This window comes from Ranitomeya variabilis, chromosome 5, assembly GCF_051348905.1.
Source record: "Ranitomeya variabilis isolate aRanVar5 chromosome 5, aRanVar5.hap1, whole genome shotgun sequence".
Classification (NCBI taxonomy): Eukaryota; Metazoa; Chordata; class Amphibia; order Anura; family Dendrobatidae; genus Ranitomeya; species Ranitomeya variabilis.
The window spans coordinates 273,395,490-273,421,684 of NC_135236.1; the positions used below are offsets into that span (position 1 = coordinate 273,395,490).

The following is a 26,195-nucleotide window of genomic DNA, read 5'->3' on the forward strand; positions in this document are numbered from 1 at the left end:
GTGCCGGTGTAGAGGACTGGAGTGTCCCAAACACTAAGACTTAATATAATACACTGCACACTCTAAGGGTATCATATGAAACAATTTTTGGAATTTATTGAAGTGCTATAGATTTATTGTTCAACAGTGCAAAAATGCGACCAGAAGTCAACGTTTCGACTCTTCCCGAGTCTTTGTCAAGTGGTCGCTGAAAAGAACAAAACATATATAAACAATTGTACAACACGAGTATACATACAAAGATCATTCCGTTCACAATTGTAGCACAAAAAACCCGAGGGAAAAAATAAACATAAACATATATAAATATATATACATATATACAAGACATAGCATTTTACAGGTATTGCCTCCTGTCACGGGTGAGAGGAATCCCCCCTTGTTGTAGGTGAGAGTGACGTTCCGCGTGATTGGAGGTGATCTCATAATAGTTCAAAGGACGGTAGGCACGAGAAGATACCGGGGTGAGGTTTACCTTAGCAAGGTGAATAGTGGTGTAGCACAAAAGTATCCTTGTAGCATATAGAAAATCTATAAAGAATAAATAGTGTTAGTAGAGGCTATAAATGTAAGACAACCTAAAGCCAAATATTGAGAAAATTACCTTGCATAATATTTTATTTATAATAATAGACGGATAGCCCTGCTTAGTGGTACCGTAGATATAATCTGTCAGGAATAAATAGGAGGAAATGAATGTATGGTAAAACAAAACACATGGAGGGGCATGTACAGTAGTGGTGCCGGAAGTTGTACCTGTCGAAGCTGGTAAGGGTACCAAATGGTATAGTAGTGGCCCAGAATAAATTGCAATAGTCCTATTGTGCCGCAGGATGGAACCTGTAGAGGATGCACCCGATTAGGGGATTGCCAGCATGGACATGTAAAAGGCAGTACTATATGGTATTACCTGGTAAGGTCAGTAGGTAGGGAGAAATATTATCCTCGTAGGGAATGCTCATTGGTTGGTGGGTCCGGAGTATTATAGGTGCACTCTGTTATAGATGCACCAAGTTAGACTGTGTATATACAGTACAGAGGTGAAAATAGAAAATGGTTATAAAGGGTATTACCTTGCGCTGCTGTTAATGTGGGACTATTGTAAGATTTCTCTGGTAATACACGTAAATAGGTAGCATTAGCTACAATAAGGCTGCAGGTGGAAAACCTCTGTGAAGAGATATATAGTGCAAATCAAATGTCTGAGTGCTATCAAGTTTAAGGCATACATAAGTAGTGCATAGGGAAAGGCATCATAAGATGTTACCTTGTAATATACCTAGTAAGAGACTCCACCTGAGAGTTCTCTGGCCGTAGCAGGGACAGGATTTGCACAGTTAGCAGGGGGGCTGGAGGTAAAGGGCCTCTGCAGAAAAATGCATATTGTAAGCCGGCACCCTGGAAAATACCAGGGTCATATATCAGAGAGAACTGTTGTGAATTTGGTTTCTGGGCTCCCCCGGTGGTTTCTGGTGGTACTGCACTTGCGTGCTTCATCTCCTCTGTTCACCTGTTTCCATCAGGATGTGGGAGTTTTCTATTTAACCTTGCTCCTCAGTCATTTCTATGCCGGCCAACAATGTTACCAGAAGCCTTTCTGTTGCATGTTCCTGCTCCTAGACTACTATCAGCTAAGTTGGACTTGTAGTCCTATGTTTGTTTTGCATTTTTGTTCCAGTTCTCTGCGATTGATTATTTCTGAGGCTGGAAGCTCTTGTGAGCTGAAATTGCCACTCTGGTGTCATGAGTTGATATTAGAGTCTTAAAGTAATTTCAGGATGGTATTGAAAGGGTTTTCAGCTGACTGTGAAGTTCCCTTTTCTGTCTTCCTACTATCTAGTAAGCGGACCTCAATTTGCTAAACCTATCTTCATACTTCGTATGTCAATTTCCTCTGAAATCACCGACAATATATGTGGGGGCTACTGTCTGCCTTTTGGGGAAAATTTCTCTAGAGGTAAGCCAGGTCTGTATTTTCCTCTGCTAGGGTCAGTCAGTTCTCCGGCTGGCGCTGGGAGTCTAGGGATAAAACGTAGGCACGCTACCCGGCCACTGTTAGTTGTGCGGTAGGTTTAGCTCACAGTCAGCTCGAGTTTCCATCTTCCAAGAGCTAGTCCTTTTTGTATGCTTTACTATGTTCTCTTGCCATTGAGAACCATGACAGTTTGGCCGGCCAAGGGTTAAAATAATTGGCAGAAGAAAGGAGAGAAAAGAACTCTGCAGAGAATTTATTTATTTTTTTTTTTCCTGAGTTTGCTCATTAGTTGATTCACTTGCATCTCTGCTTACTGCAGCCTTCGTCTCTCTCTCCTTCTAATCCTTGAATGGTTCTGATTTCACCTGATTAATATGGATCCTCAGAGTTTAGCTACCGGTTTGGATAATCTCGCTGTGAAGGTTCAAAGTTTACAGGATTTTGTTATTCATGCTCCTATATCTGAACCTAGAATTCCTTTACCTGAATTTTTCTCCGGGGATAGATCTCGCTTCCAGAATTTCAAACATAATTGTAAATTATTTTTTGTCTCTGAGATCTCGCTCCGCTGGAGATCCTGCACAGCAGGTCAGGATTGTAATTTCCTTGCTCCGGGGCGACCCTCAGGACTGGGCATTTGCTTTGCACCAGGGGATCCTGCGTTGCTCAATGTGGATGCGTTTTTCCTGGCTTTGGGGTTGCTTTATGAGGAACCTCATTTAGAGATTCAGGCTGAAAAAGCCTTAATGGCCCTGTCTCAAGGGCAAGATGAGGCTGAAATATACTGCCAAAAATTTCGTAAGTGGTCTGTGCTTACTCAGTGGAATGAGTGCGCCCTGGCGGCGAATTTCAGAGAGGGTCTCTCTGATGCCATTAAGGATGTTATGGTGGGGTTCCCTGTGCCTACAGGTCTGAATGAGTCCATGACAATGGCTATTCAGATTGATCGGCGTTTGCGGGAGCGCAAACCTGTGCACCATTTGGCGGTGTCTACTGAGAAGGCGCCAGAGATTATGCAATGTGATAGAATTCTGTCCAGAAGCGAACGACAGAATTTTAGGCGAAAAAATGGGTTATGCTTCTATTGTGGTGATTCAACTCATGTTATATCAGCATGCTCTAAACGTACTAAGAAGGTTGATAAGTCTGTTTCAATTGGCACTTTACAGTCTAAGTTTATTCTATCTGTGACCCTGATTTGCTCTTTATCGTCTATTACCGCGGACGCCTATGTCGACTCTGGCGCCGCTTTGAGTCTTATGGATTGGTCCTTTGCCAAATGCTGTGGGTTTGATTTAGAGCCTCTGGAAGTTCCTATACCTCTGAAGGGTATTGACTCCACGCCATTGGCTAGTAATAAACCACAATACTGGACACAAGTAAATATGCGTATTAATCCGGATCACCAGGAGATTATTCGCTTCCTTGTGTTGTATAATCTACATGATGTGTTGGTGCTTGGATTGCCATGGCTGCAATCTCATAACCCAGTCCTCGACTGGAAAGCAATGTCTGTGTTAAACTGGGGATGTCAGGGGACTCATGGGGACGTACCTTTGGTTTCCATTTCGTCATCTATTCCCTCTGAGATTCCGGAATTTTTATCTGATTATCGTGACGTTTTTGAGGAGCCTAAAATTGGTTCACTACCTCCGCACAGAGAGTGCGATTGTACTATAGATCTGATTCCGGGCAGTAAGTTTCCAAAGGGTCGTTTATTTAATCTATCTGTGCCTGAACATGCTGCTATGCGGGAATATATTAAGGAGTCCTTGGAAAAGGGACATATTCGTCCTTCGTCATCTCCCTTAGGAGCCGTTTTTTTCTTTGTATCTAAAAAAGATGGCTCTTTGAGGCCGTGTATTGATTATCGGCTTTTGAATAAAATCACGGTTAAATATCAGTATCCTTTGCCACTGCTTACTGATTTGTTTGCTCGAATAAAGGGGGCCAAGTGGTTCTCTAAGATTGATCTTCGTGGGGCGTATAATTTAGTGCGAATTAAGCAGGGGGATGAGTGGAAAACCGCATTTAATACGCCTGAGGGCCATTTTGAGTATTTAGTAATGCCTTTTGGTCTTTCAAATGCCCCTTCAGTCTTTCAGTCCTTTATGCATGACATTTTCCGTGAATATTTGGATACATTTTTGATTGTGTATCTGGATGATATTTTGATTTTTTCGGAGGACTGGGACTCTCATGTCCAACAGGTCAGGAGAGTTTTTCAGGTTTTGCGCTCTAATTCCTTGTGTGTAAAGGGTTCTAAGTGCGTTTTTGGGGTTCAAAAGATTTCGTTTTTGGGGTACATTTTTTCCCCCTCTTCCATTGAGATGGACCCTGTCAAGGTTCAGGCTATTTGTGATTGGACGCAACCCTCTTCTCTTAAGAGCCTTCAGAAGTTTTTGGGCTTTGCTAATTTTTATCGTCGATTTATAACTGGTTTTTCTGATGTCGCTAAACCGTTGACTGATTTGACTAAGAAGGGTGCTGATGTTGCTGAGTGGTCCCCTGCTGCTGTGGAGGCCTTTCGGGAGCTTAAGCGCCGCTTTTCTTCCGCCCCTGTATTGCGTCAGCCTGATGTTACTCTTCCTTTTCAGGTTGAGGTCGACGCTTCAGAAATCGGAGCTGGGGCGGTTTTGTCGCAGAAAAGTTCCGACTGCTCCGTGATGAGACCTTGTGCGTTCTTTTCTCGTAAGTTTTCGCCCGCTGAGCGAAATTATGATATTGGTAATCGGGAGCTCTTGGCTATGAAGTGGGCTTTTGAGGAGTGGCGTCATTGGCTTGAGGGGGCTAGACATCAGGTGGTGGTATTGACCGACCACAAGAATTTGATTTATCTTGAGTCCGCCAGGCGCCTGAATCCTAGACAGGCACGCTGGTCGTTATTTTTCTCTCGGTTTAATTTTGTGGTTTCTTACCTACCGGGTTCTAAAAATGTGAAGGCGGATGCCCTTTCTAGGAGTTTTGAGCCTGATTCCCCTGGTAATTCTGAACCTACAGGTATCCTTAAGGATGGAGTGATATTATCTGCTGTTTCCCCAGATTTGCGACGGGTCTTGCAGGAGTTTCAGGCGGATAGACCTGATCGTTGCCCGCCTGGTAGATTGTTTGTTCCTGATGATTGGACCAGTAGAGTCATCTCGGAGGTCCATTCTTCTGCGTTAGCGGGTCATCCTGGAATCTTTGGTACCAGGGATTTGGTGGCTAGGTCCTTCTGGTGGCCTTCCCTGTCGCGAGATGTGCGAGGTTTTGTGCAGTCTTGTGATGTTTGTGCTCGGGCCAAGCCTTGTTGTTCTCGGGCTAGTGGATTGTTGTTATCCTTGCCTATTCCGAAGAGGCCTTGGACTCACATCTCCATGGATTTTATTTCTGATCTCCATGTTTCTCAGAAGATGTCTGTCATCTGGGTGGTGTGTGACCGTTTCTCTAAGATGGTCCATTTGGTTCCCTTGCCTAAATTGCCTTCTTCATCCGAGCTGGTTCCTCTGTTTTTTCAAAATGTGGTGCGCTTGCATGGTATTCCGGAGAATATCGTTTCTGACAGGGGAACCCAATTCGTGTCTAGATTTTGGCGAGCGTTCTGTGCTAGGATGGGCATTGATTTGTCTTTTTCGTCTGCTTTCCACCCTCAGACTAATGGCCAGACCGAGAGAACTAATCAGACCTTGGAGACTTATTTGAGGTGTTTTGTGTCTGCGGATCAGGATGATTGGGTTGCCTTTTTGCCCTTGGCGGAGTTTGCCCTCAATAATCGGGCTAGTTCTGCCACCTTGGTTTCTCCTTTCTTCTGTAATTCGGGGTTTCATCCTCGTTTCTCTTCCGGTCAGGTGGAGTCTTCGGATTGTCCTGGAGTGGATGCTGTGGTGGAGAGGTTGCATCAGATTTGGGGGCATGTGGTGGACAATTTGAAGTTGTCCCAGGAGAAGACTCAGCATTTTGCCAACCGCCGTCGTCGTGTTGGTCCTCGTCTTTGTGTTGGGGACTTGGTGTGGTTATCTTCTCGTTTTGTCCCTATGAAGGTTTCTTCTCCTAAGTTTAAGCCTCGGTTCATCGGCCCGTACAAGATATTGGAGATTCTTAACCCTGTGTCCTTTCGTTTGGACCTCCCTGCATCTTTTTCTATTCATAATGTCTTCCATCGGTCATTGTTGCGCAGGTATGAGGTACCGGTTGTGCCTTCCGTTGAGCCTCCTGCTCCGGTGTTGGTTGAGGGTGAGTTGGAGTACGTTGTCGAGAAGATCTTGGACTCCCGTGTTTCCAGACGGAGACTTCAGTATCTGGTCAAGTGGAAGGGCTACGGTCAGGAGGATAACTCTTGGGTGACAGCCTCTGATGTTCATGCCTCCGATTTGGTCCGTGCCTTTCATAGGGCTCATCCTGATCGCCCTGGTGGTTCTGGTGAGGGTTCGGTGCCCCCTCCTTGAGGGGGGGGGTACTGTTGTGAATTTGGTTTCTGGGCTCCCCCGGTGGTTTCTGGTGGTACTGCACTTGCGTGCTTCATCTCCTCTGTTCACCTGTTTCCATCAGGATGTGGGAGTTTTCTATTTAACCTTGCTCCTCAGTCATTTCTATGCCGGCCAACAATGTTACCAGAAGCCTTTCTGTTGCATGTTCCTGCTCCTAGACTACTATCAGCTAAGTTGGACTTGTAGTCCTATGTTTGTTTTGCATTTTTGTTCCAGTTCTCTGCGATTGATTATTTCTGAGGCTGGAAGCTCTTGTGAGCTGAAATTGCCACTCTGGTGTCATGAGTTGATATTAGAGTCTTAAAGTAATTTCAGGATGGTATTGAAAGGGTTTTCAGCTGACTGTGAAGTTCCCTTTTCTGTCTTCCTACTATCTAGTAAGCGGACCTCAATTTGCTAAACCTATCTTCATACTTCGTATGTCAATTTCCTCTGAAATCACCGACAATATATGTGGGGGCTACTGTCTGCCTTTTGGGGAAAATTTCTCTAGAGGTAAGCCAGGTCTGTATTTTCCTCTGCTAGGGTCAGTCAGTTCTCCGGCTGGCGCTGGGCGTCTAGGGATAAAACGTAGGCACGCTACCCGGCCACTGTTAGTTGTGCGGTAGGTTTAGCTCACAGTCAGCTCGAGTTTCCATCTTCCAAGAGCTAGTCCTTTTTGTATGCTTTACTATGTTCTCTTGCCATTGAGAACCATGACAGAGAACAGTGGGCTACAAATACATTGGTGGGTCAGGGTATTACCTGGTGACGCTGTGATATCAGCGGCGCTCCTGCGCCTTGCTGTGTGAGCAGGTGCTGAATGGCGTCCTGTGCTTTGTATTTGAGCGCGGAGGGACCTGCGGCACCGGAAGTGCGTCATCCTGTACCGGAAGTCCTGGCCTCTGGAATCAACTGCGCAGGAGCAGGCGTCGTCAAGGGAACGGAGCGCTGTATACTAGTTATAGTAACAGTGCCTGCGCTGTAGGGTAACTACTGGAATGCACTGCGCAAGTGCGGACGTGGTCAGGGGAACACAGCGCTATGTGTAACCTATGGTGATAGCGCCTGCGCTCTGGGATGACCGCTGGACTTAGGTGTATGTGGAGTAGGTGTGACACAATGGTTAAACGTCCAGACAGATTATAAATACGGTATAGGTTAGCTGTTCTGTATAGGAGGGGCAAACCCCTGGTACATATAGGAACCTTAATTGTGGAGCAATGGAAAGGAATGATGGTAAGACTAAAAGTTAAAAATTAAAATAAGAATGAAAAGAAAAATGAATTAAAATGAAAAAACAATGAAAAACCAATGAAAAAGAAAAAGAAAATAAAATAAATGGGAACAAAACGGAGATTTGCGGAAAAATATAGGAAAAAAGTCTGAACAATATATGCACCTTGATGGGAAAAAAAATAAAAAATAAACTAATAAGAATGGAAATAAAATGAAAAAAATAAGAAAAAAATAAAAATAAAAATAATGATAGTAAAAATAAAAATAATAATAAAAATAAAAATAAAATTAAAAATAAAAAATAAAAATAAAAATTAGATGATAACCCCCTTAGCGGGGAAGAGGGTAGTCATACCGAATGGAGATTAGACTCACCACCACGTCAGCGGGTCTATAAGGAAAGAAAGAAGACATGTCAATATCAAAATTTAGGGCAGCCAGTCAATTTCCCTATTTAGGCCCTTTGGTGCAAGCGTATCAAGTGTATAGATCCAGTACGCCTCCCTGGATCGAAGTAATTTGATGTGGTCACCCCCCCGCCTTGGTCTAGGTACCTGCTCTATAACCTGGAACTTGAGTTGTGCTACCGTGTGTCTGGCAGCAGCAAAATGGGCTGGCAGGGGGAGCCATGTTTTACCACATCTAATCGTGGATTTGTGGCTTGCCACGCGATCCCTTACATGTTGTATGGTTTCGCCAACATACAGAAGGCCACATGGGCACTTGATTAGGTACACCACGAAGTTGGATTCGCAGGTGAAAAAAACCCGTATTGGAAAGGACTTCCCAGTTCTTGGGTGCGTGATACTGTCTGTTCTGATTATGTTAGAACAGGCAGCGCAATGGAGGCATGGAAACGTACCCTGTCGGCGTGTACTGAGGAGTTGTTGGGTAAGTTCCGTGCGTGCACTCCCTATGTCAGCCCTTACGATCTGATCCCTGATGTTTGGGGGTCGTCTAGTGCTCATCAGAGCTGGTGTTTGAAAAGAGGGAATACTTGGATAGGCTTTGCCCAAAAGAGGCCAATGTCTCCTGATGGCTGAGTGGACCTTCGGCATGAACGGGTGGTGAGTATGTACAAAAGGAAGCCGCTCCTGTTTTAATTTAGGTGGTTGGTCTCCCACGGGAGCAGAGGACAGTAACCGTTCTTGATGTAATAGTGTGGAGGGGTATTCTCTATCCCTAAATTTCTCAGACATAAGGTCAAGTCTAGTATGGAGTGTTTCCGGATCCGACACTATTCGTGACACTCTTTTAAATTGCGAGCGGGGAAGGCTGTCTTTTGTGGACCTAGGATGACAGCTAGAATACAGCAATAGACTGTTACAGTCAGTGGGTTTGGTGTGGAGATCTGTGCTCAGTCTACCCTGGGGGTCCTTCAGGACCATGGTGTCGAGAAAGGCTATGTGTGTAGCACTGGAGTTTAATGTAAACTGAAGTTCTTGAAAGATGGAGTAGAGATATCCATGGAATTCACTCAGTGTGTCTGGGGTACCTGTCCAGATCATGAAAATGTCATCTATGTAACGATGATATTCAATTGCATACTGGAGAAAAGATTCATTGTTGTAGATAAATTGTTCCTCGAAGGAATGCATATAGGCATTGGCGTACGCCGGGGCCACGTTTGAGCCCATGGCGGTCCCCCGTGCCTGGACATAGTACGAATCCTCGTATAGGAAGTAGTTCTCATAAAGTACTACCCTGAGTAGGTCTAGAAAGAAATTGATGGAATTAGGTGACAAATCAGATTTATCTAATAGGTCCTTGGTAGCTAGGATACCCCTTTCGTGTGAAATGGATGTGTACAGACTTTGTACATCCAAGGTGACTAGTAGGCTGGACTCAGGTATTTGTCGGATATTTCTTATAACACCCAAAAACTGGCTAGTGTCCAAAAGAAAAGATCTTGTCCTCTTGACAAGGGGTGTCAGGATCTTTTCTAAGAAAATTGAGAGAGGTGAGAAGACAGAATCCGTAGAGGCCACAATGGGCCTCCCTGGAGGGTTACTGAGGGATTTGTGGATTTTGGGTAAAACGTAGAAAACTGGAATCATTGGGTGGGGTTTTTTTAGAAAGGTTGCTGTTTTGGTGTCTATTGTTTTCTTGTCAAGATAAAGGGTGAGAAGGTCCCGTATACGTTGGGAGATCTTAGGGGTGGGATCCCTAGGGATAGCCTTATAGGTATCTGTATCTGATAGCTGTCGGAGTACTTCCGCATGATATAGGGAGCGGTCCATAACGACAGTGGCACCCCCTTTATCAGCCGGCTTTATGATTATGTTTTTATTAGATCGCAGAGCTGTAAGAGCATGTTTTTCATCAAGGGTGAGGTTCGTGTGAGTGGGAAAAAACCCAAGTTTTTGTTGATGAATCAGGGATTTAATATCTCAATCGATGAGAGAAATTACAGTTTCAGCCGCATGATATGAGTGAGGGGGTGAAAAGGTGCTCGTATTACGTAAACCCAAGGAGGCAATTGATAAATCTGTTACATTCTCAGAGGAAGTTGAGACACTTGAACTCGTAGTGGCCCCAGAGCCAAAATGAGTTTTAAGTCTAATAGATCTATAGAACCTGTTTAGGTCCTTTTCCAATTGGAACGAGTCCCAGTGAGGGGTGGGGCAAAAGGATAAACCCTTCTGTAGCACTGATAGTTCCGCGGGGACAGGTTATGGCTCGAAATGTTCATCACCAGGTTGGATGGCTTACCTGGCTGCGTGTTGTCATTCTTTCTCCGCGCCCGTCGGACTGGTCTCCGTGCTGGTATCCTCCCCTGCGACCTTTCCCTAAAAAAGGTGGTCTGGTTGAGCCTACAGACGAGTCGCTGCCAGAGCTGTGTGAATCGAATCTTCTTTGCATAGGGCGTCGTCGCCAAGATGTAAACGTGTTGGAATCGCTCCATCTGTAGACACGATTAGACAGATAATCGTCGTTGTCCCTTTGAAACTTCTGTCTTTTGCGGTCTTGGAGGTTCTTCTGGTGTTCAGTGATGATTTTGTCCGTCTTTTCCTTCAAGGTGGACCACTCGGCAGAAGGGAGGGTAGCTGCTAGTTGACTCTCGATGGCCTGGATATTTTTTCTAATTTCAGAAATTTCCTTCTGGAGGTACTCCACAGTTAGAACAATAATATCTAATGAGCACTTATTGAGTATTTTTTGGTATTTGTCACAATATTCTTGATTGTCTGCAAATAGAGTAGGTCGTAAATGACTCCTCAATCCCCTGGGGATTTTGCTTTGGCGATGATATTCTGCTAAGGTAATGCAGTGTAGGTCATACGAGACTAGTTTACGTTTGGTCTTCTCGTAATCCCTGGTCCTCAAATCAGTTGCTGGTATCTTAAGGAACTCAGCGGAACTAGTAACTTGGGATAATATGTTTGAGCTAGTAGCTATGTCATAGGCAAAAGTATCGGTTGACATTTGGGAACCCTGTGCAGCAACCAAGATAACTAGTAAATGGAGGAAAAATTGGTGTGCACTAGGGTTAAAGTAGGGCGAGGTGCCGGTGTAGAGGACTGGAGTGTCCCAAACACTAAGACTAAATATAATACACCGCACACTCTAAGGGTATCATATGAAACAATTTTTTGAATTTATTGAAGTGCTATAGATTTATTGTTCAACAGTGCAAAAATGCGACCAGAAGTCAACGTTTCGACTCTTCCCGAGTCTTTGTCAAGTGGTCGCTGAAAAGAACAAAACATATATAAACAATTGTACAACACGAGTATACATACAAAGATCATTCCGTTCACAATTGTAGCACAAAAAGCCCGAGGGAACAAATAAACATAAACATATATAAATATATATACATATATACAAGACATAGCATTTTACAGGTATTGCCTCCTGTCGCGGGTGAGAGGAATCCCCCCTTGTTGTAGGTGAGAGTGACGTTCCGCGTGATTGGAGGTGATCTCATAATAGTTCAAAGGACGGTAGGCACGAGAAGATACCGGGGTGAGGTTTACCTTAGCAAGGTGAATAGTGGTGTAGCACAAAAGTATCCTTGTAGCATATAGAAAATCTATAAAGAATAAATAGTGTTAGTAGAGGCTATAAATGTAAGACAACCTAAAGCCAAATATTGAGAAAATTACCTTGCATAATATTTTATTTATAATAATAGACGGATAGCCCTGCTTAGTGGTACCGTAGATATAATCTGTCAGGAATAAATAGGAGGAAATGAATGTATGGTAAAACAAAACACATGGAGGGGCATGTACAGTAGTGGTGCCGGAAGTTGTACCTGTCGAAGCTGGTAAGGGTACCAAATGGTATAGTAGTGGCCCAGAATAAATTGCAATAGTCCTATTGTGCCGCAGGATGGAACCTGTAGAGGATGCACCCGATTAGGGGATTGCCAGCATGGACATGTAAAAGGCAGTACTATATGGTATTACCTGGTAAGGTCAGTAGGTAGGGAGAAATATTATCCTCGTAGGGAATGCTCATTGGTTGGTGGGTCCGGAGTATTATAGGTGCACTCTGTTATAGATGCACCAAGTTAGACTGTGTATATACAGTACAGAGGTGAAAATAGAAAATGGTTATAAAGGGTATTACCTTGCGCTGCTGTTAATGTGGGACTATTGTAAGATTTCTCTGGTAATACACGTAAATAGGTAGCATTAGCTACAATAAGGCTGCAGGTGGAAAACCTCTGTGAAGAGATATATAGTGCAAATCAAATGTCTGAGTGCTATCAAGTTTAAGGCATACATAAGTAGTGCATAGGGAAAGGCATCATAAGATGTTACCTTGTAATATACCTAGTAAGAGACTCCACCTGAGAGTTCTCTGGCCGTAGCAGGGACAGGATTTGCACAGTTAGCAGGGGGGCTGGAGGTAAAGGGCCTCTGTTGAAAAATGCATATTGTAAGCCGGCACCCTGGAAAATACCAGGGTCATATATCATAGAGAACAGTGGGCTACAAATACATTGGTGGGTCATTGACTACGGCCAGAGAACTCTCAGGTGGAGTCTCTTACTAGGTATATTACAAGGTAACATTTGATTTGCACTATATATCTCTTCACAGAGGTTTTCCACCTGCAGCCTTATTGTAGCTAATGCTACTGCAGCGCCCCAGAGTCCTGGTCGTTGCAGTACTGTGGCTCCGCCACTATGGGGAGCTATGGTGCGTCCGATGGCACTGAAGGAGTTCATCTGATCAGGTATCACAGACACCAATACATTTCACAGCCGGGCCTCCGGGGGGAGCTAAGGGTGCTATTCATTAGGCCACTCCCCACCATAGTGGGTAAACTGGGGGTCAGGCAGGAAGTTAGATCAGAAAGCTGACTGGGTTGGAACCAGGCAACACCTTGTGGCAGAGGGTGTTGTAGGGGAAGATACAGTAGGGTCTCTGTCAGGGGTGGGATCCTGACAGAGGCTTGGCAACAAGAAAGAACGTAACGGGACCGTGCCTGCTCCGGGTAGCGGCGGTACCCAAGAAAGGATTAGAAGCGAGATAGATTGTGCTGAGTGAGAAACGGGATCACGCAAAGGAGAAATACCAGTAGGAGTCGTGCTGTAAGACCGAAGCAACATCCTACTGAGGCGCACTACCGGTGGCCGGAACGCCGAGGGAGTAGAACAACATTCAGCTTCAAGCAATACTCCAAACAGCGGCAGGGCAGTCAGTCTCAGGCTGGCTGTCTAACTCAAATCACCTATGAAGTCTTGGGAGGCAATTGTGGGAGAGGGGCATCTCTAGGGTCCCGGAAGAACTCCAGGCCTACCCGTCAAACGGGTGCCGTTCCTACCCGAACCTCAGGGAGGGACGGAGGATTAGCAGAACATCATCTAGTCGAGTTGTGAGGGAACATCAGAAACAGACACAACAGTTGTGGGGTACTTTCCGTAAGCACAGCAGGGAAGGACTACAACACATAGCGCTAGGGGGAAGGCACAGATTTCCTCCTGTGAAGAGAACTCTGGAAGTGTCATTGGACCGGCCGGACTTGCGCAGCCTGGTGAGCCGTATTCTGGATTGAGGACCCAGAGATCTTCAGTAAAGAGGTAAAGAGACTGCAACCTGGTGTCCTCATTATTTATCGTGACCTGCACCCCACAACTGCACCGTTACAACACCACTTATTGCACCGGACGTCCCCCACTGACAGACAGGGCCACGGACCGGGTCTAGCCACCGTGACAACCCCAGGACTGAGATCCCAGAGGCCCGGCTCCGGGTACCCCTCGGCCCTGCGGCGGTGTGGGGGCGCTCCAAACTTGGCGTCACGAACAGGATCTACTTAAGCATGAAGAATCAGGTCATGTGTGCCTTGGAACTGTAATTTGCTGTGCTTGGACTGTGCTTTATTACAAAGACTGTGTGCTGCGCCATTTGCCGCCAAAATCCGCCGCCATTGCAGCGCTGAGGAGAGCGCAGGAAGAGAAGAGGGGCGTGAAGTGGGCGTAGGTGAGCTGGAGAGCGCGAACAGCAATGGCCGCCCAGTCCAAATATTTCTGTGTCCTGAGGACGTGTCCTTCAACAGCTGAGGTCCGCCTCCTGATCCTGTTTGGAGGGTGGAGACCATGGAGACGGGGCCGCCCACGAAAGAGACCGCGGGAAGAAGACATTGGAGGAAAGGCAAAGATGGCGACACCAGGAGCACCGCGTGGGGCTGACCCGATCCGGCCTGAGGCTGCACAACCTGACACAGCCCCAGAAGCGCCAACGCTGCGGGGTCTGACCCTCACGGAACCACCGATGGGCCGACCCCCTTTTCCGCTGGCTGAGGAGTGTGTGGCTGCAGCCGAGGCCCGACAGCTAGCCCGCCGGCTGAAGGCTGATGCCCGCGTGCTTACTCGGCTGGGCCAGCCCACGGAGGTCCGGTTGTCCCCAGTGTCCCCTGTTCCCTCCCACCTGGCCGCGGCTGGAGGTACGTTACAGACGCCGGACCTGAAGATCATGCCGGACGCCGAACATTTACGGCGTCTGATGGCAGCGTGGCGGAGCCGGCCCCAGCCTGCAGCGCCGATTGACTTGGTCAGAGCTCCAGAGATCCCGCCGTCACACTGGGGTGTGGTAGTGTCTTTTAACTCCCGGCACGGAAGAGGAGTTATCCAGGAGATTGGAGAGCCGCTGCAGGTCCGTGTCGATCGGGAGGAGGTGGAGCCCTGCAGCATGAGGTTCGCTCGTGATCTGGAGCCGGGCGACGCTGTGACCTACACGAGGTGGAGGAGGGAAGCTGGTGAGATGGGCTGGATAGCCCGAGGCGTACAGCGATGCATTGCCCTCCAGGCTGCTGCCGGAACACCGGAAGAAGAAGATCCCGTGAAGGAGGCAGCAGAGCCCGGCCCTGCGGAACCTCGAGAAGCCCGGCCTCGCCGTGCCCCGGAGGGACGTGTGCACCTGCCAGTGAGAAGGGCCTCCCGGCGAGGGATCTTATCGGTGCTGGGACCGGAACCGCGTCCTGGCTCACCAGTGCGATCCGTTGGCCTGGTGAGGCCAGATCGGAGACCATCCGGTTCCACAAAGAACGAGTAAGCATAATTGCTTTATTAATATGTATATAGTTTTTAACTGGTTGTTTCCTGCTTGGCTAAACCCACTCAGGGTAAACTCTTAAAGGGATCCCTTTGTTGACCCGGGATCCCTATTGTTTTTGGTTGTTTTCTATTTTTCTACGTTATTTAAAAGAACTGCTGAAATCATGAACAGTGCATGATCCGAACTCCTTGTATATAGTTGCACCTTATTAAAGGCGCTCCCTACTGGTTTTACTTAAAGAAGGACTCTTTGCGAAGATACCGCACTGGAACCTTTGCTGAGTATGGACTGGTAGCTTGAGAAAATACGCTACCTCACAGAGACTTGGTCCTCTCTTAAAGGGGATGTTCATTTGCCGCATTTCAATAGAAATATTGCTTAAGACAAGTAGCAATAATGTTGATGAGAGAAAAGTGATGATAATGTTGTACGAGAAAGTTATATGTGTTTAATTAGTTAAATGTGAAGAAATACTGATGATGTGCTCTGAGAAGTAAAAAGGTGAAAGGTAGAAGAAGGATGCAGTGGACCCGTAGGGATAGACGTGGAGTCCAGCATGCATGATAGAAAGAAAGATAATGAGAAGGCTTAATGTTCAGAAGAAAATGTTTGATAATGTTGATAGATAGTTAGGATAGAAGGTAAACCCTGAGTCCTCATAGGAGTCATGTAGAGATGGCTCAGTGCTCTTAAACTGAAAGTAATGTTATGTTCTATACTGTGTATAGTAGTTGAAAAGGCAGTAGGCCCTGGCTGAACGGGGCGGTCCTGTAACAGAAAGGAGAGGCAGTAGGTCTGGTGCCGATAGGACAGGCGGTCCTGCAGATTTAAAGAAGGAGAATGAAAAAGTTAAAATACCTTATAATGTGATTATAGGAAGGTCTTTAGTGGACTAAGAGTGTATGTCCTTAAAGGCAAGGTTAAATTATTGTTCAACAAATTTTTGCACTTAGTAGAATACCCGGTTGGGTAAGGAAAGTTAATTATAGCATGTTGCTATGATATTTAACCATGTTTTGTAACATTCAAGTGTCCTTACCTCCCATAAAGGGAAGCTTGTTCAAGTATACTTATTGTTATTGCACTCAACCAAACTGTATGTCTTTTTGCTAAACTTGTATTGTTGTTTTTCTTCCCAGTCCCGGAGTACTGTGTTTAACCAGGGGGGAGTGCAGCGCCCCAGAGTCCTGGTCGTTGCAGTACTGTGGCTCCGCCACTATGGGGAGCTATGGTGCGTCCGATGGCACTGAAGGAGTTCATCTGATCAGGTATCACAGACACCAATACATTTCACAGCCGGGCCTCCGGGGGGAGCTAAGGGTGCTATTCATTAGGCCACTCCCCACCATAGTGGGTAAACTGGGGGTCAGGCAGGAAGTTAGACCAGAAAGCTGACTGGGTTGGAACCAGGCAACACCTTGTGGCAGAGGGTGTTGTAGGGGAAGATACAGTAGGGTCTCTGTCAGGGGTGGGATCCTGACAGAGGCTTGGCAACAAGAAAGAACGTAACGGGACCGTGCCTGCTCCGGGTAGCGGCGGTACCCAAGAAAGGATTAGAAGCGAGATAGATTGTGCTGAGTGAGAAACGGGATCACGCAAAGGAGAAATACCAGTAGGAGTCGTGCTGTAAGACCGAAGCAACATCCTACTGAGGCGCACTACCGGTGGCCGGAACGCCGAGGGAGTAGAACAACATTCAGCTTCAAGCAATACTCCAAACAGCGGCAGGGCAGTCAGTCTCAGGCGGGCTGTCTAACTCAAATCACCTATGAAGTCTTGGGAGGCAATTGTGGGAGAGGGGCGTCTCTAGGGTCCCGGAAGAACTCCAGGCCTACCCGTCAAACGGGTGCCGTTCCTACCCGAACCTCAGGGAGGGACGGAGGATTAGCAGAACATCATCTAGTCGAGTTGTGAGGGAACATCAGAAACAGACACAACAGTTGTGGGGTACTTTCCGTAAGCACAGCAGGGAAGGACTACAACACATAGCGCTAGGGGGAAGGCACAGATTTCCTCCTGTGAAGAGAACTCTGGAAGTGTCATTGGACCGGCCGGACTTGCGCAGCCTGGTGAGCCGTATTCTGGATTGAGGACCCAGAGATCTTCAGTAAAGAGGTAAAGAGACTGCAACCTGGTGTCCTCATTATTTATCGCGACCTGCACCCCACAACTGCACCGTTACAACACCACTTATTGCACCGGACGTCCCCCACTGATAGACAGGGCCACGGACCGGGTCTAGCCACCGTGACAACCCCAGGACTGAGATCCCAGAGGCCCGGCTCCGGGTACCCCTCGGCCCTGCGGCGGTGTGGGGGCGCTCCACTACCTATTTACGTGTATTACCAGAGAAATCTTACAATAGTCCCACATTAACAGCAGCGCAAGGTAATACCCTTTATAACCATTTTCTATTTTCACCTCTGTACTGTATATACACAGTCTAACTTGGTGCATCTATAACAGAGTGCACCTATAATACTCCGGACCCACCAACCAATGAGCATTCCCTACGAGGATAATATTTCTCCCTACCTACTGACCTTACCAGGTAATACCATATAGTACTGCCTTTTACATGTCCATGCTGGCAATCCCCTAATCGGGTGCATCCTCTACAGGTTCCATCCTGCGGCACAATAGGACTATTGCAATTTATTCTGGGCCACTACTATACCATTTGGTACCCTTACCAGCTTCGACAGGTACAACTTCAGGCACCACTACTGTACATGCCCCTCCATGTGTTTTGTTTTACCATACATTCATTTCCTCCTATTTATTCCTGACAGATTATATCTACGGTACCACTAAGCAGGGCTATCCGTCTATTATTATAAATAAAATATTATGCAAGGTAATTTTCTCAATATTTGGCTTTAGGTTGTCTTACATTTATAGCCTCTACTAACACTATTTATTCTTTATAGATTTTCTATATGCTACAAGGATACTTTTGTGCTACACCACTATTCACCTTGCTAAGGTAAACCTCACCCCGGTATCTTCTCGTGCCTACCGTCCTTTGAACTATTATGAGATCACCTCCAATCACGCGGAACGTCACTCTCACCTACAACAAGGGGGGATTCCTCTCACCCGTGACAGGAGGCAATACCTGTAAAATGCTATGTCTTGTATATATGTATATATATTTATATATGTTTATGTTTATTTTTTCCCTTGGGTTTTTTGTGCTACAATTGTGAACGGAATGATCTTTGTATGTATACTCGTGTTGTACAATTGTTTATATATGTTTTGTTCTTTTCAGCGACCACTTGACAAAGACTCGGGAAGAGTCGAAACGTTGACTTCTGGTCGCATTTTTGCACTGTTGAACAATAAATCTATAGCACTTCAATAAATTCAAAAAATTGTTTCATATGATACCCTTAGAGTGTGCGGTGTATTATATTTAGTCTTAGTGTTTGGGACACTCCAGTCCTCTACACCGGCACCTCGCCCTACTTTAACCCTAGTGCACACCAATTTTTCCTCCATTTACTAGTTATCTTGGTTGCTGCACAGGGTTCCCAAATGTCAACCGATACTTTTGCCTATGACATAGCTACTAGCTCAAACATATTATCCCAAGTTACTAGTTCCGCTGAGTTCCTTAAGATACCAGCAACTGATTTGAGGACCAGGGATTACGAGAAGACCAAACGTAAACTAGTCTCGTATGACCTACACTGCATTACCTTAGCAGAATATCATCGCCAAAGCAAAATCCCCAGGGGATTGAGGAGTCATTTACGACCTACTCTATTTGCAGACAATCAAGAATATTGTGACAAATACCAAAAAATACTCAATAAGTGCTCATTAGATATTATTGTTCTAACTGTGGAGTACCTCCAGAAGGAAATTTCTGAACTTAGAAAAAATATCCAGGCCATCGAGAGTCAACTAGCAGCTACCCTCCCTTCTGCCGAGTGGTCCACCTTGAAGGAAAAGACGGACAAAATCATCACTGAACACTAGAAGAACCTCCAAGACCGCAAAAGACAGAAGTTTCAAAGGGACAACGACGATTATCTGTCTAATCGTGTCTACAGATGGAGCGATTCCAACACGTTTACATCTTGGCGACGACGCCCTATGCAAAGAAGATTCGATTCACACAGCTCTGGCAGCGACTCGTCTGTAGGCTCAACCAGACCACCTTTTTTAGGGAAAGGTCGCAGGGGAGGATACCAGCACGGAGACCAGTCTGACGGGCGCGGAGAAAGAATGACAACACGCAGCCAGGTAAGCCATCCAACCTGGTGATGAACATTTCGAGCCATAACCTGTCCCCCGCGGAACTATCAGTGCTACAGAAGGGTTTATCCTTTTGCCCCACCCCTCACTGGGACTCGTTCCAATTGGAAAAGGACCTAAACAGGTTCTATAGATCTATTAGACTTAAAACTCATTTTGGCTCTGGGGCCACTATGAGTTCAAGTGTCTCAACTTCCTCTGAGAATGTAACAGATTTATCAATTGCCTCCTTGAGTTTACGTAATACGAGCACCTTTTCACCCCCTCACTCATATCATGCGGCTGAAACTGTAATTTCTCTCATCGATCGAGATATTAAATCCCTGATTCATCAACAAAAACTTGGGTTTTTTCCCACTCACACGAACCTCACCCTTGATGAAAAACATGCTCTTACAGCTCTGCGATCTAATAAAAACATAATCATAAAGCCGGCTGATAAAGGGGGTGCCACTGTCGTTATGGACCGCTCCCTATATCATGCGGAAGTACTCCGACAGCTATCAGATACAGATACCTATAAGGCTATCCCTAGGGATCCCACCCCTAAGATCTCCCAACGTATACGGGACCTTCTCACCCTTTATCTTGACAAGAAAACAATAGACACCAAAACAGCAACCTTTCTAAAAAAAAAACACCCAATGATTCCAGTTTTCTACGTTTTACCCAAAATCCACAAATCCCTCAGTAACCCTCCAGGGAGGCCCATTGTGGCCTCTACGGATTCTGTCTTCTCACCTCTCTCAATTTTCTTAGAAAAGATCCTGACACCCCTTGTCAAGGGGACAAGATCTTTTCTTTTGGACACTAGCCAGTTTTTGGGTGTTATAAGAAATATCCGACAAATACCTGAGTCCAGCCTACTAGTCACCTTGGATGTACAAAGTCTGTACACATCCATTTCACACGAAAGGGGTATCCTAGCTACCAAGGACCTATTAGATAAATCTGATTTGTCACCTAATTCCATCAATTTCTTTCTAGACCTACTCAGGGTAGTACTTTATGAGAACTATTTCCTATACGAGGATTCGTACTATGTCCAGGCACGGGAGACCGCCATGGGCTCAAACGTGGCCCCGGCGTACGCCAATGCCTATATGCATTCCTTCGAGGAACAATTTATCTACAACAATGAATCTTTTCTCCAGTATGCAATTGAATATCATCGTTACATAGATGACATTTTCATGATCTGGACAGGTACCCCAGACACACTGAGTGAATTCCATGGATATCTCAACTCCATCTTTCAAGAACTTCAGTTTACATTAAACTCCAGTGCTACACACATAGCCTTTCTCGACACCATGGTCCTGAAGGACCCCCAGGGTAGACTGAGCACAGATCTCCACACCAAACCCACTGACTGTAACAGTCTATTGCTGTATTCTAGCTGTCATCCTAGGTCCACAAAAGACACCCTTCCCCGCTCGCAATTTAAAAGAGTGTCACGAATAGTGTCGGATCCGGAAACACTCCATACTAGACTTGACCTTATGTCTGAGAAATTTAGGGATAGAGAATACCCCTCCACACTATTACATCAAGAACGGTTACTGTCCTCTGCTCCCGTGGGAGACCAACCACCTAAATTAAAACAGGAGCGGCTTCCTTTTGTACATACTCACCACCCGTTCATGCCGAAGGTCCACTCAGCCATCAGGAGACATTGGCCTCTTTTGGGCAAAGCCTATCCAAGTATTCCCTCTTTTCAAACACCAGCTCTGATGAGCACTAGACGACCCCCAAACATCAGGGATCAGATCGTAAGGGCTGACATAGGGAGTGCACGCACGGAACTTACCCAACAACTCCTCAGTACACGCCGACAGGGTACGTTTCCATGCCTCCATTGCGCTGCCTGTTCTAACATAATCAGAACAGACAGTATCACGCACCCAAGAACTGGGAAGTCCTTTCCAATACGGGGTTTTTTCACCTGCGAATCCAACTTCGTGGTGTACCTAATCAAGTGCCCATGTGGCCTTCTGTATGTTGGCGAAACCATACAACATGTAAGGGATCGCGTGGCAAGCCACAAATCCACGATTAGATGTGGTAAAACATGGCTCCCCCTGCCAGCCCATTTTGCTGCTGCCAGACACACGGTAGCACAACTCAAGTTCCAGGTTATAGAGCAGGTACCTAGACCAAGGCGGGGGGGTGACCACATCAAATTACTTCGATCCAGGGAGGCGTACTGGATCTATACACTTGATACGCTTGCACCAAAGGGCCTAAATAGGGAAATTGACTGGCTGCTCTAAATTTTGATATTGACATGTCTTCTTTCTTTCCTTATAGACCCGCTGACGTGGTGGTGAGTCTAATCTCCATTCGGTATGACTACCCTCTTCCCCGCTAAGGGGGTTATCATCTAATTTTTATTTTTATTTTTTATTTTTAATTTTATTTTTATTTTTATTATTATTTTTATTTTTACTATCATTATTTTTATTTTTATTTTTTTCTTATTTTTTTCATTTTATTTCCATTCTTATTAGTTTATTTTTTATTTTTTTTCCCATCAAGGTGCATATATTGTTCAGACTTTTTTCCTATATTTTTCCGCAAATCTCCGTTTTCCCATTTATTTTATTTTATTTTTCTTTTTCATTGGTTTTTCATTGTTTTTTCATTTTAATTCATTTTTCTTTTCATTCTTATTTTAATTTTTAACTTTTAGTTTTACCATCATTCCTTTCCATTGCTCCACAATTAAGGTTCCTATATGTACCAGGGGTTTGCCCCTCCTATACAGAACAGCTAACCTATACCGTATTTATAATCTGTCTGGACGTTTAACCATTGTGTCACACCTACTCCACATACACCTAAGTCCAGCGGTCATCCCAGAGCGCAGGCGCTATCACCATAGGTTACACATAGCGCTGTGTTCCCCTGACCACGTCCGCACTTGCGCAGTGCATTCCAGTAGTTACCCTACAGCGCAGGCGCTGTTACTATAACTAGTATACAGCGCTCCGTTCCCTTGACGACGCCTGCTCCTGCGCAGTTGATTCCAGAGGCCAGGTGGCGGGACTTCCGGTACCGGATGACGCACTTCCGGTGCCGCAGGTCCCTCCGCGCTCAAATACAAAGCACAGGACGCCATTCAGCACCTGCTCACACAGCAAGGCGCAGGAGCGCCGCTGATATCACAGCGTCACCAGGTAATACCCTGACCCACCAATGTATTTGTAGCCCACTGTTCTCTATGATATATGACCCTGGTATTTTCCAGGGTGCCGGCTTACAATATGCATTTTTCTGCAGAGGCCCTTTACCTCCAGCCCCCCTGCTAACTGTGCAAATCCTGTCCCTGCTACGGCCAGAGAACTCTCAGGTGGAGTCTCTTACTAGGTATATTACAAGGTAACATCTTATGATGCCTTTCCCTATGCACTACTTATGTATGCCTTAAACTTGATAGCACTCAGACATTTGATTTGCACTATATATCTCTTCACAGAGGTTTTCCACCTGCAGCCTTATTGTAGCTAATGCTACCTATTTACGTGTATTACCAGAGAAATCTTACAATAGTCCCACATTAACAGCAGCGCAAGGTAATACCCTTTATAACCATTTTCTATTTTCACCTCTGTACTGTATATACACAGTCTAACTTGGTGCATCTATAACAGAGTGCACCTATAATACTCCGGACCCACCAACCAATGAGCATTCCCTACGAGGATAATATTTCTCCCTACCTACTGACCTTACCAGGTAATACCATATAGTACTGCCTTTTACATGTCCATGCTGGCAATCCCCTAATCGGGTGCATCCTCTACAGGTTCCATCCTGCGGCACAATAGGACTATTGCAATTTATTCTGGGCCACTACTATACCATTTGGTACCCTTACCAGCTTCGACAGGTACAACTTCCGGCACCACTACTGTACATGCCCCTCCATGTGTTTTGTTTTACCATACATTCATTTCCTCCTATTTATTCCTGACAGATTATATCTACGGTACCACTAAGCAGGGCTATCCGTCTATTATCTAATATATAAAGCTGAATGTGTGTGTGTGTGTATGTATGTATGTATGTATGTATGTCCGGGATTGGCATCTGAACCGTCGCAGCTACAGCCACAAAATTTTGCACAGTCACACGTCTGGACCCCGAGAGCGTCATAGGCTATGTTGTGAGGTGAAATTTTAACCCCGCGCTTTCCAATTCACCAAACAATTTTGCCCCTATCGACATAATGGGGAAAAAGTGAAAGGAAAAGTGTTGGAGGCGTCGCAGCTACAGGCACAAAATTTTGCACAGTCACACGTCTGGACCCTGAGAGCATCAAAGCTATGTTGTGAGGTGAAATTTTAACCCCGCGCTTTCCAATTCACCAAACAATTTTGCCCCTATCTACATAATGGGGAAAAAATGAAAGGAAAAGTGTTGGAGGCAAATTAACAGCTGCCAGATGTGAACAAGGGGGACTTAAAGAATGACAGCGATGGCGCCAAAGAGTATATACTGTACAGTTGCTAAGGTGGGGCCCCAACATGGGATAATCACCACACCACCACGGGGATATGAACACACACACAAAATGCGCCACATACTACCACGTGCTCGAACACATATACCACCCTCAGCGCACATTTCACCACACATACACCAACCTCGCCACATAAAAGTAGAAACACAAAAGTCGCCGCTCAAAACTCGCCACGCGCAAAACTCTCTACATGCAAAACTCGCCACACGTGCAAAACTCACCTCATGGAAAACTCGCCACACGCAAAACTTGCACACGCAGAAAAATTGCCACACGCAGAAAAATTGCCACATGCACAAAAGTTGCAACACATGCAAAAGTTGCCTCACACAAAACTTGCACATACTCAAAAGGCACCACACATAAAACTCGCCACGCGCAAAACTCGCCATGCGCAAAACTTGCTGCACACAACGCTAACCTGTCACATGCAACTCGACACACAAAAAGTTGCTACACGCATGTCGCCACACAAAACTCATCTCACAAAAGTCCCTACATGCATGTCGCCACACGCAACTCAACACACACAACTTGACACACGAAACTCGCCCTAAAACACACACAAGTCTGGTATTATCCTTCAAAAATAAAAATCTGATTAATAAGCAGACAAACTACAAGAGCAACAAATGTACCATATAGGAATCCGGCAGCTGTCAGTCACATGACCAGTCTATTATGTGTATGTGTGAGCTAATATATACTGCCAGGGGGTGGGCTTACTGTTGGCTGGGGATTTATCAGGCTGCCATTTTAGCTTACAAATACTGAGGTAAAAATACTGACCAAATAACGTGTGAACGAGGTCTAATACAGGAGGAGATGACATACAGATATATACTATATACAGGAGGAGATGACACACAGGTATATACTATTTACAGGGGAGATGACACACAGGTATATACTATATACAGGAGGAGATGACACACAGATATATACTATATACAGGAGAGATGACACACAGGTATATACTATATAGAGGAGGAGATGACATACAGGTACATACTACATACAGGACGAGATGACATACAGGTATATACTATATACAGGAGGAGATGACACACAGGTATATACTATATACAGGAGCAGATTACCTACAGGTATATAGTATATACAGGAGGAGATGACATACAGGTATATGCTATGTATAGGAGGAGATGACATACAGGTATATACTATATACAGGAGGAGATGACACACAGATATATACTATATATAGGCGAGATGACACACAGGTATATACTATATACAGGAGATTACATACAGGTATATCTAATATATAAAGCTGAATGTGTGTATGTATGTATGTGTGTATGTCCGGGATTGGCATCTGCACCGTCGCAGCTACAGCCACAAAATTTTGCACAGTCACACGTCTGGACCCCGAGAGCGTCATAGGCTATGTTGTGAGGTGAAATTTTAACCCCGCGCGTTCCAATTCACCAAACAATTTTGCCCCTATCTACATAATGGGGAAAAAGTGAAGGGAAAAGTGTTGGAGGAAAATTGACAGCTGCCAGATGTGAACAATGAGGACTTAAAGAATGAGAGCGATGGCGCCAAAGGGTATATACCGTACAGTTGCTAAGGTGGGGCCCCGACATGGGATACTCACCACACACGGGGATATGAACACAAACACAAAATGCGCCACACACTACCACGTGCTTGAACACATATACGACCCTCAGCACACATTTCACCACACACACACCAACCTCGCCACATAAAAGTCGAAACACAAAAGTCACCACTCAAAACTCGCAACGCGCAAAACTCGCTACATGCAAAACTCGCCATATGCAAAACTAGGCTCACGCAAAACTCGCCACACGTGCAAAACTCACCTCATGGAAAACTCACCTCATGCAAAACTTGCACACACAGAAAAATTGCCACATGTACAAAAGTTGCACCACATGCAAAAGTTGCCTCACACAAAACTTGCACATACTCAAAACGCACCACACATAAAACTCGCCACGCGCAAAACTCGCCATGCACAAATCTTGCTGCACACAACTTGCTACACTAACCTGTCACATGCAACTCGACACACAAAATGTTGCTACACGCATGTCGCCACACAAAACTCATCTCACAAAAGTCGCTACATGCATGTCGCCACACGCAACTCAACACACACAACTTGACACATGAAACTCGCCCTAAAACACACACAAGTCTGGTATTATCCTTCAAAAATAAAAATCTGATTAATAAGC

At 45.5% G+C, this 26,195-nt stretch overlaps 1 protein-coding gene and 1 long non-coding RNA gene across 3 annotated transcripts; one reads left to right on the forward strand and one right to left on the reverse strand.

Moving 5' to 3' along the window:
• Window positions 1-188: 188 nt before the first annotated feature.
• On the reverse strand, window positions 189-12,052 carry LOC143773609 (uncharacterized). Of its 2 annotated transcripts, XM_077261007.1 has the most exons (5): window positions 11,769-12,052; window positions 11,640-11,695; window positions 10,372-11,351; window positions 8,035-8,050; window positions 189-531 (listed from the first exon to the last, which is right to left on the reverse strand). In XM_077261007.1, exons 3-4 carry the CDS (start codon window positions 11,083-11,085, stop codon window positions 8,042-8,044), a joined length of 723 nt encoding a protein of 240 aa, XP_077117122.1. In that variant the 5' UTR covers window positions 11,086-11,351; window positions 11,640-11,695; window positions 11,769-12,052; the 3' UTR covers window positions 189-531; window positions 8,035-8,041. The 2 variants fall into 2 exon arrangements, with proteins under 2 accessions (XP_077117122.1, XP_077117123.1); XM_077261008.1 differs by having other exon boundaries at window positions 11,640-12,052.
• A 5,908-nt stretch (window positions 12,053-17,960) lies between these two features.
• Window positions 17,961-19,148, forward strand: LOC143773610 (uncharacterized). Its single transcript, XR_013215255.1, has 3 exons — window positions 17,961-18,030; window positions 18,104-18,159; window positions 18,448-19,148. It is a non-coding gene; the product is annotated as an uncharacterized LOC143773610 (long non-coding RNA).
• The last annotated feature ends 7,047 nt before the right edge of the window (window positions 19,149-26,195 follow it).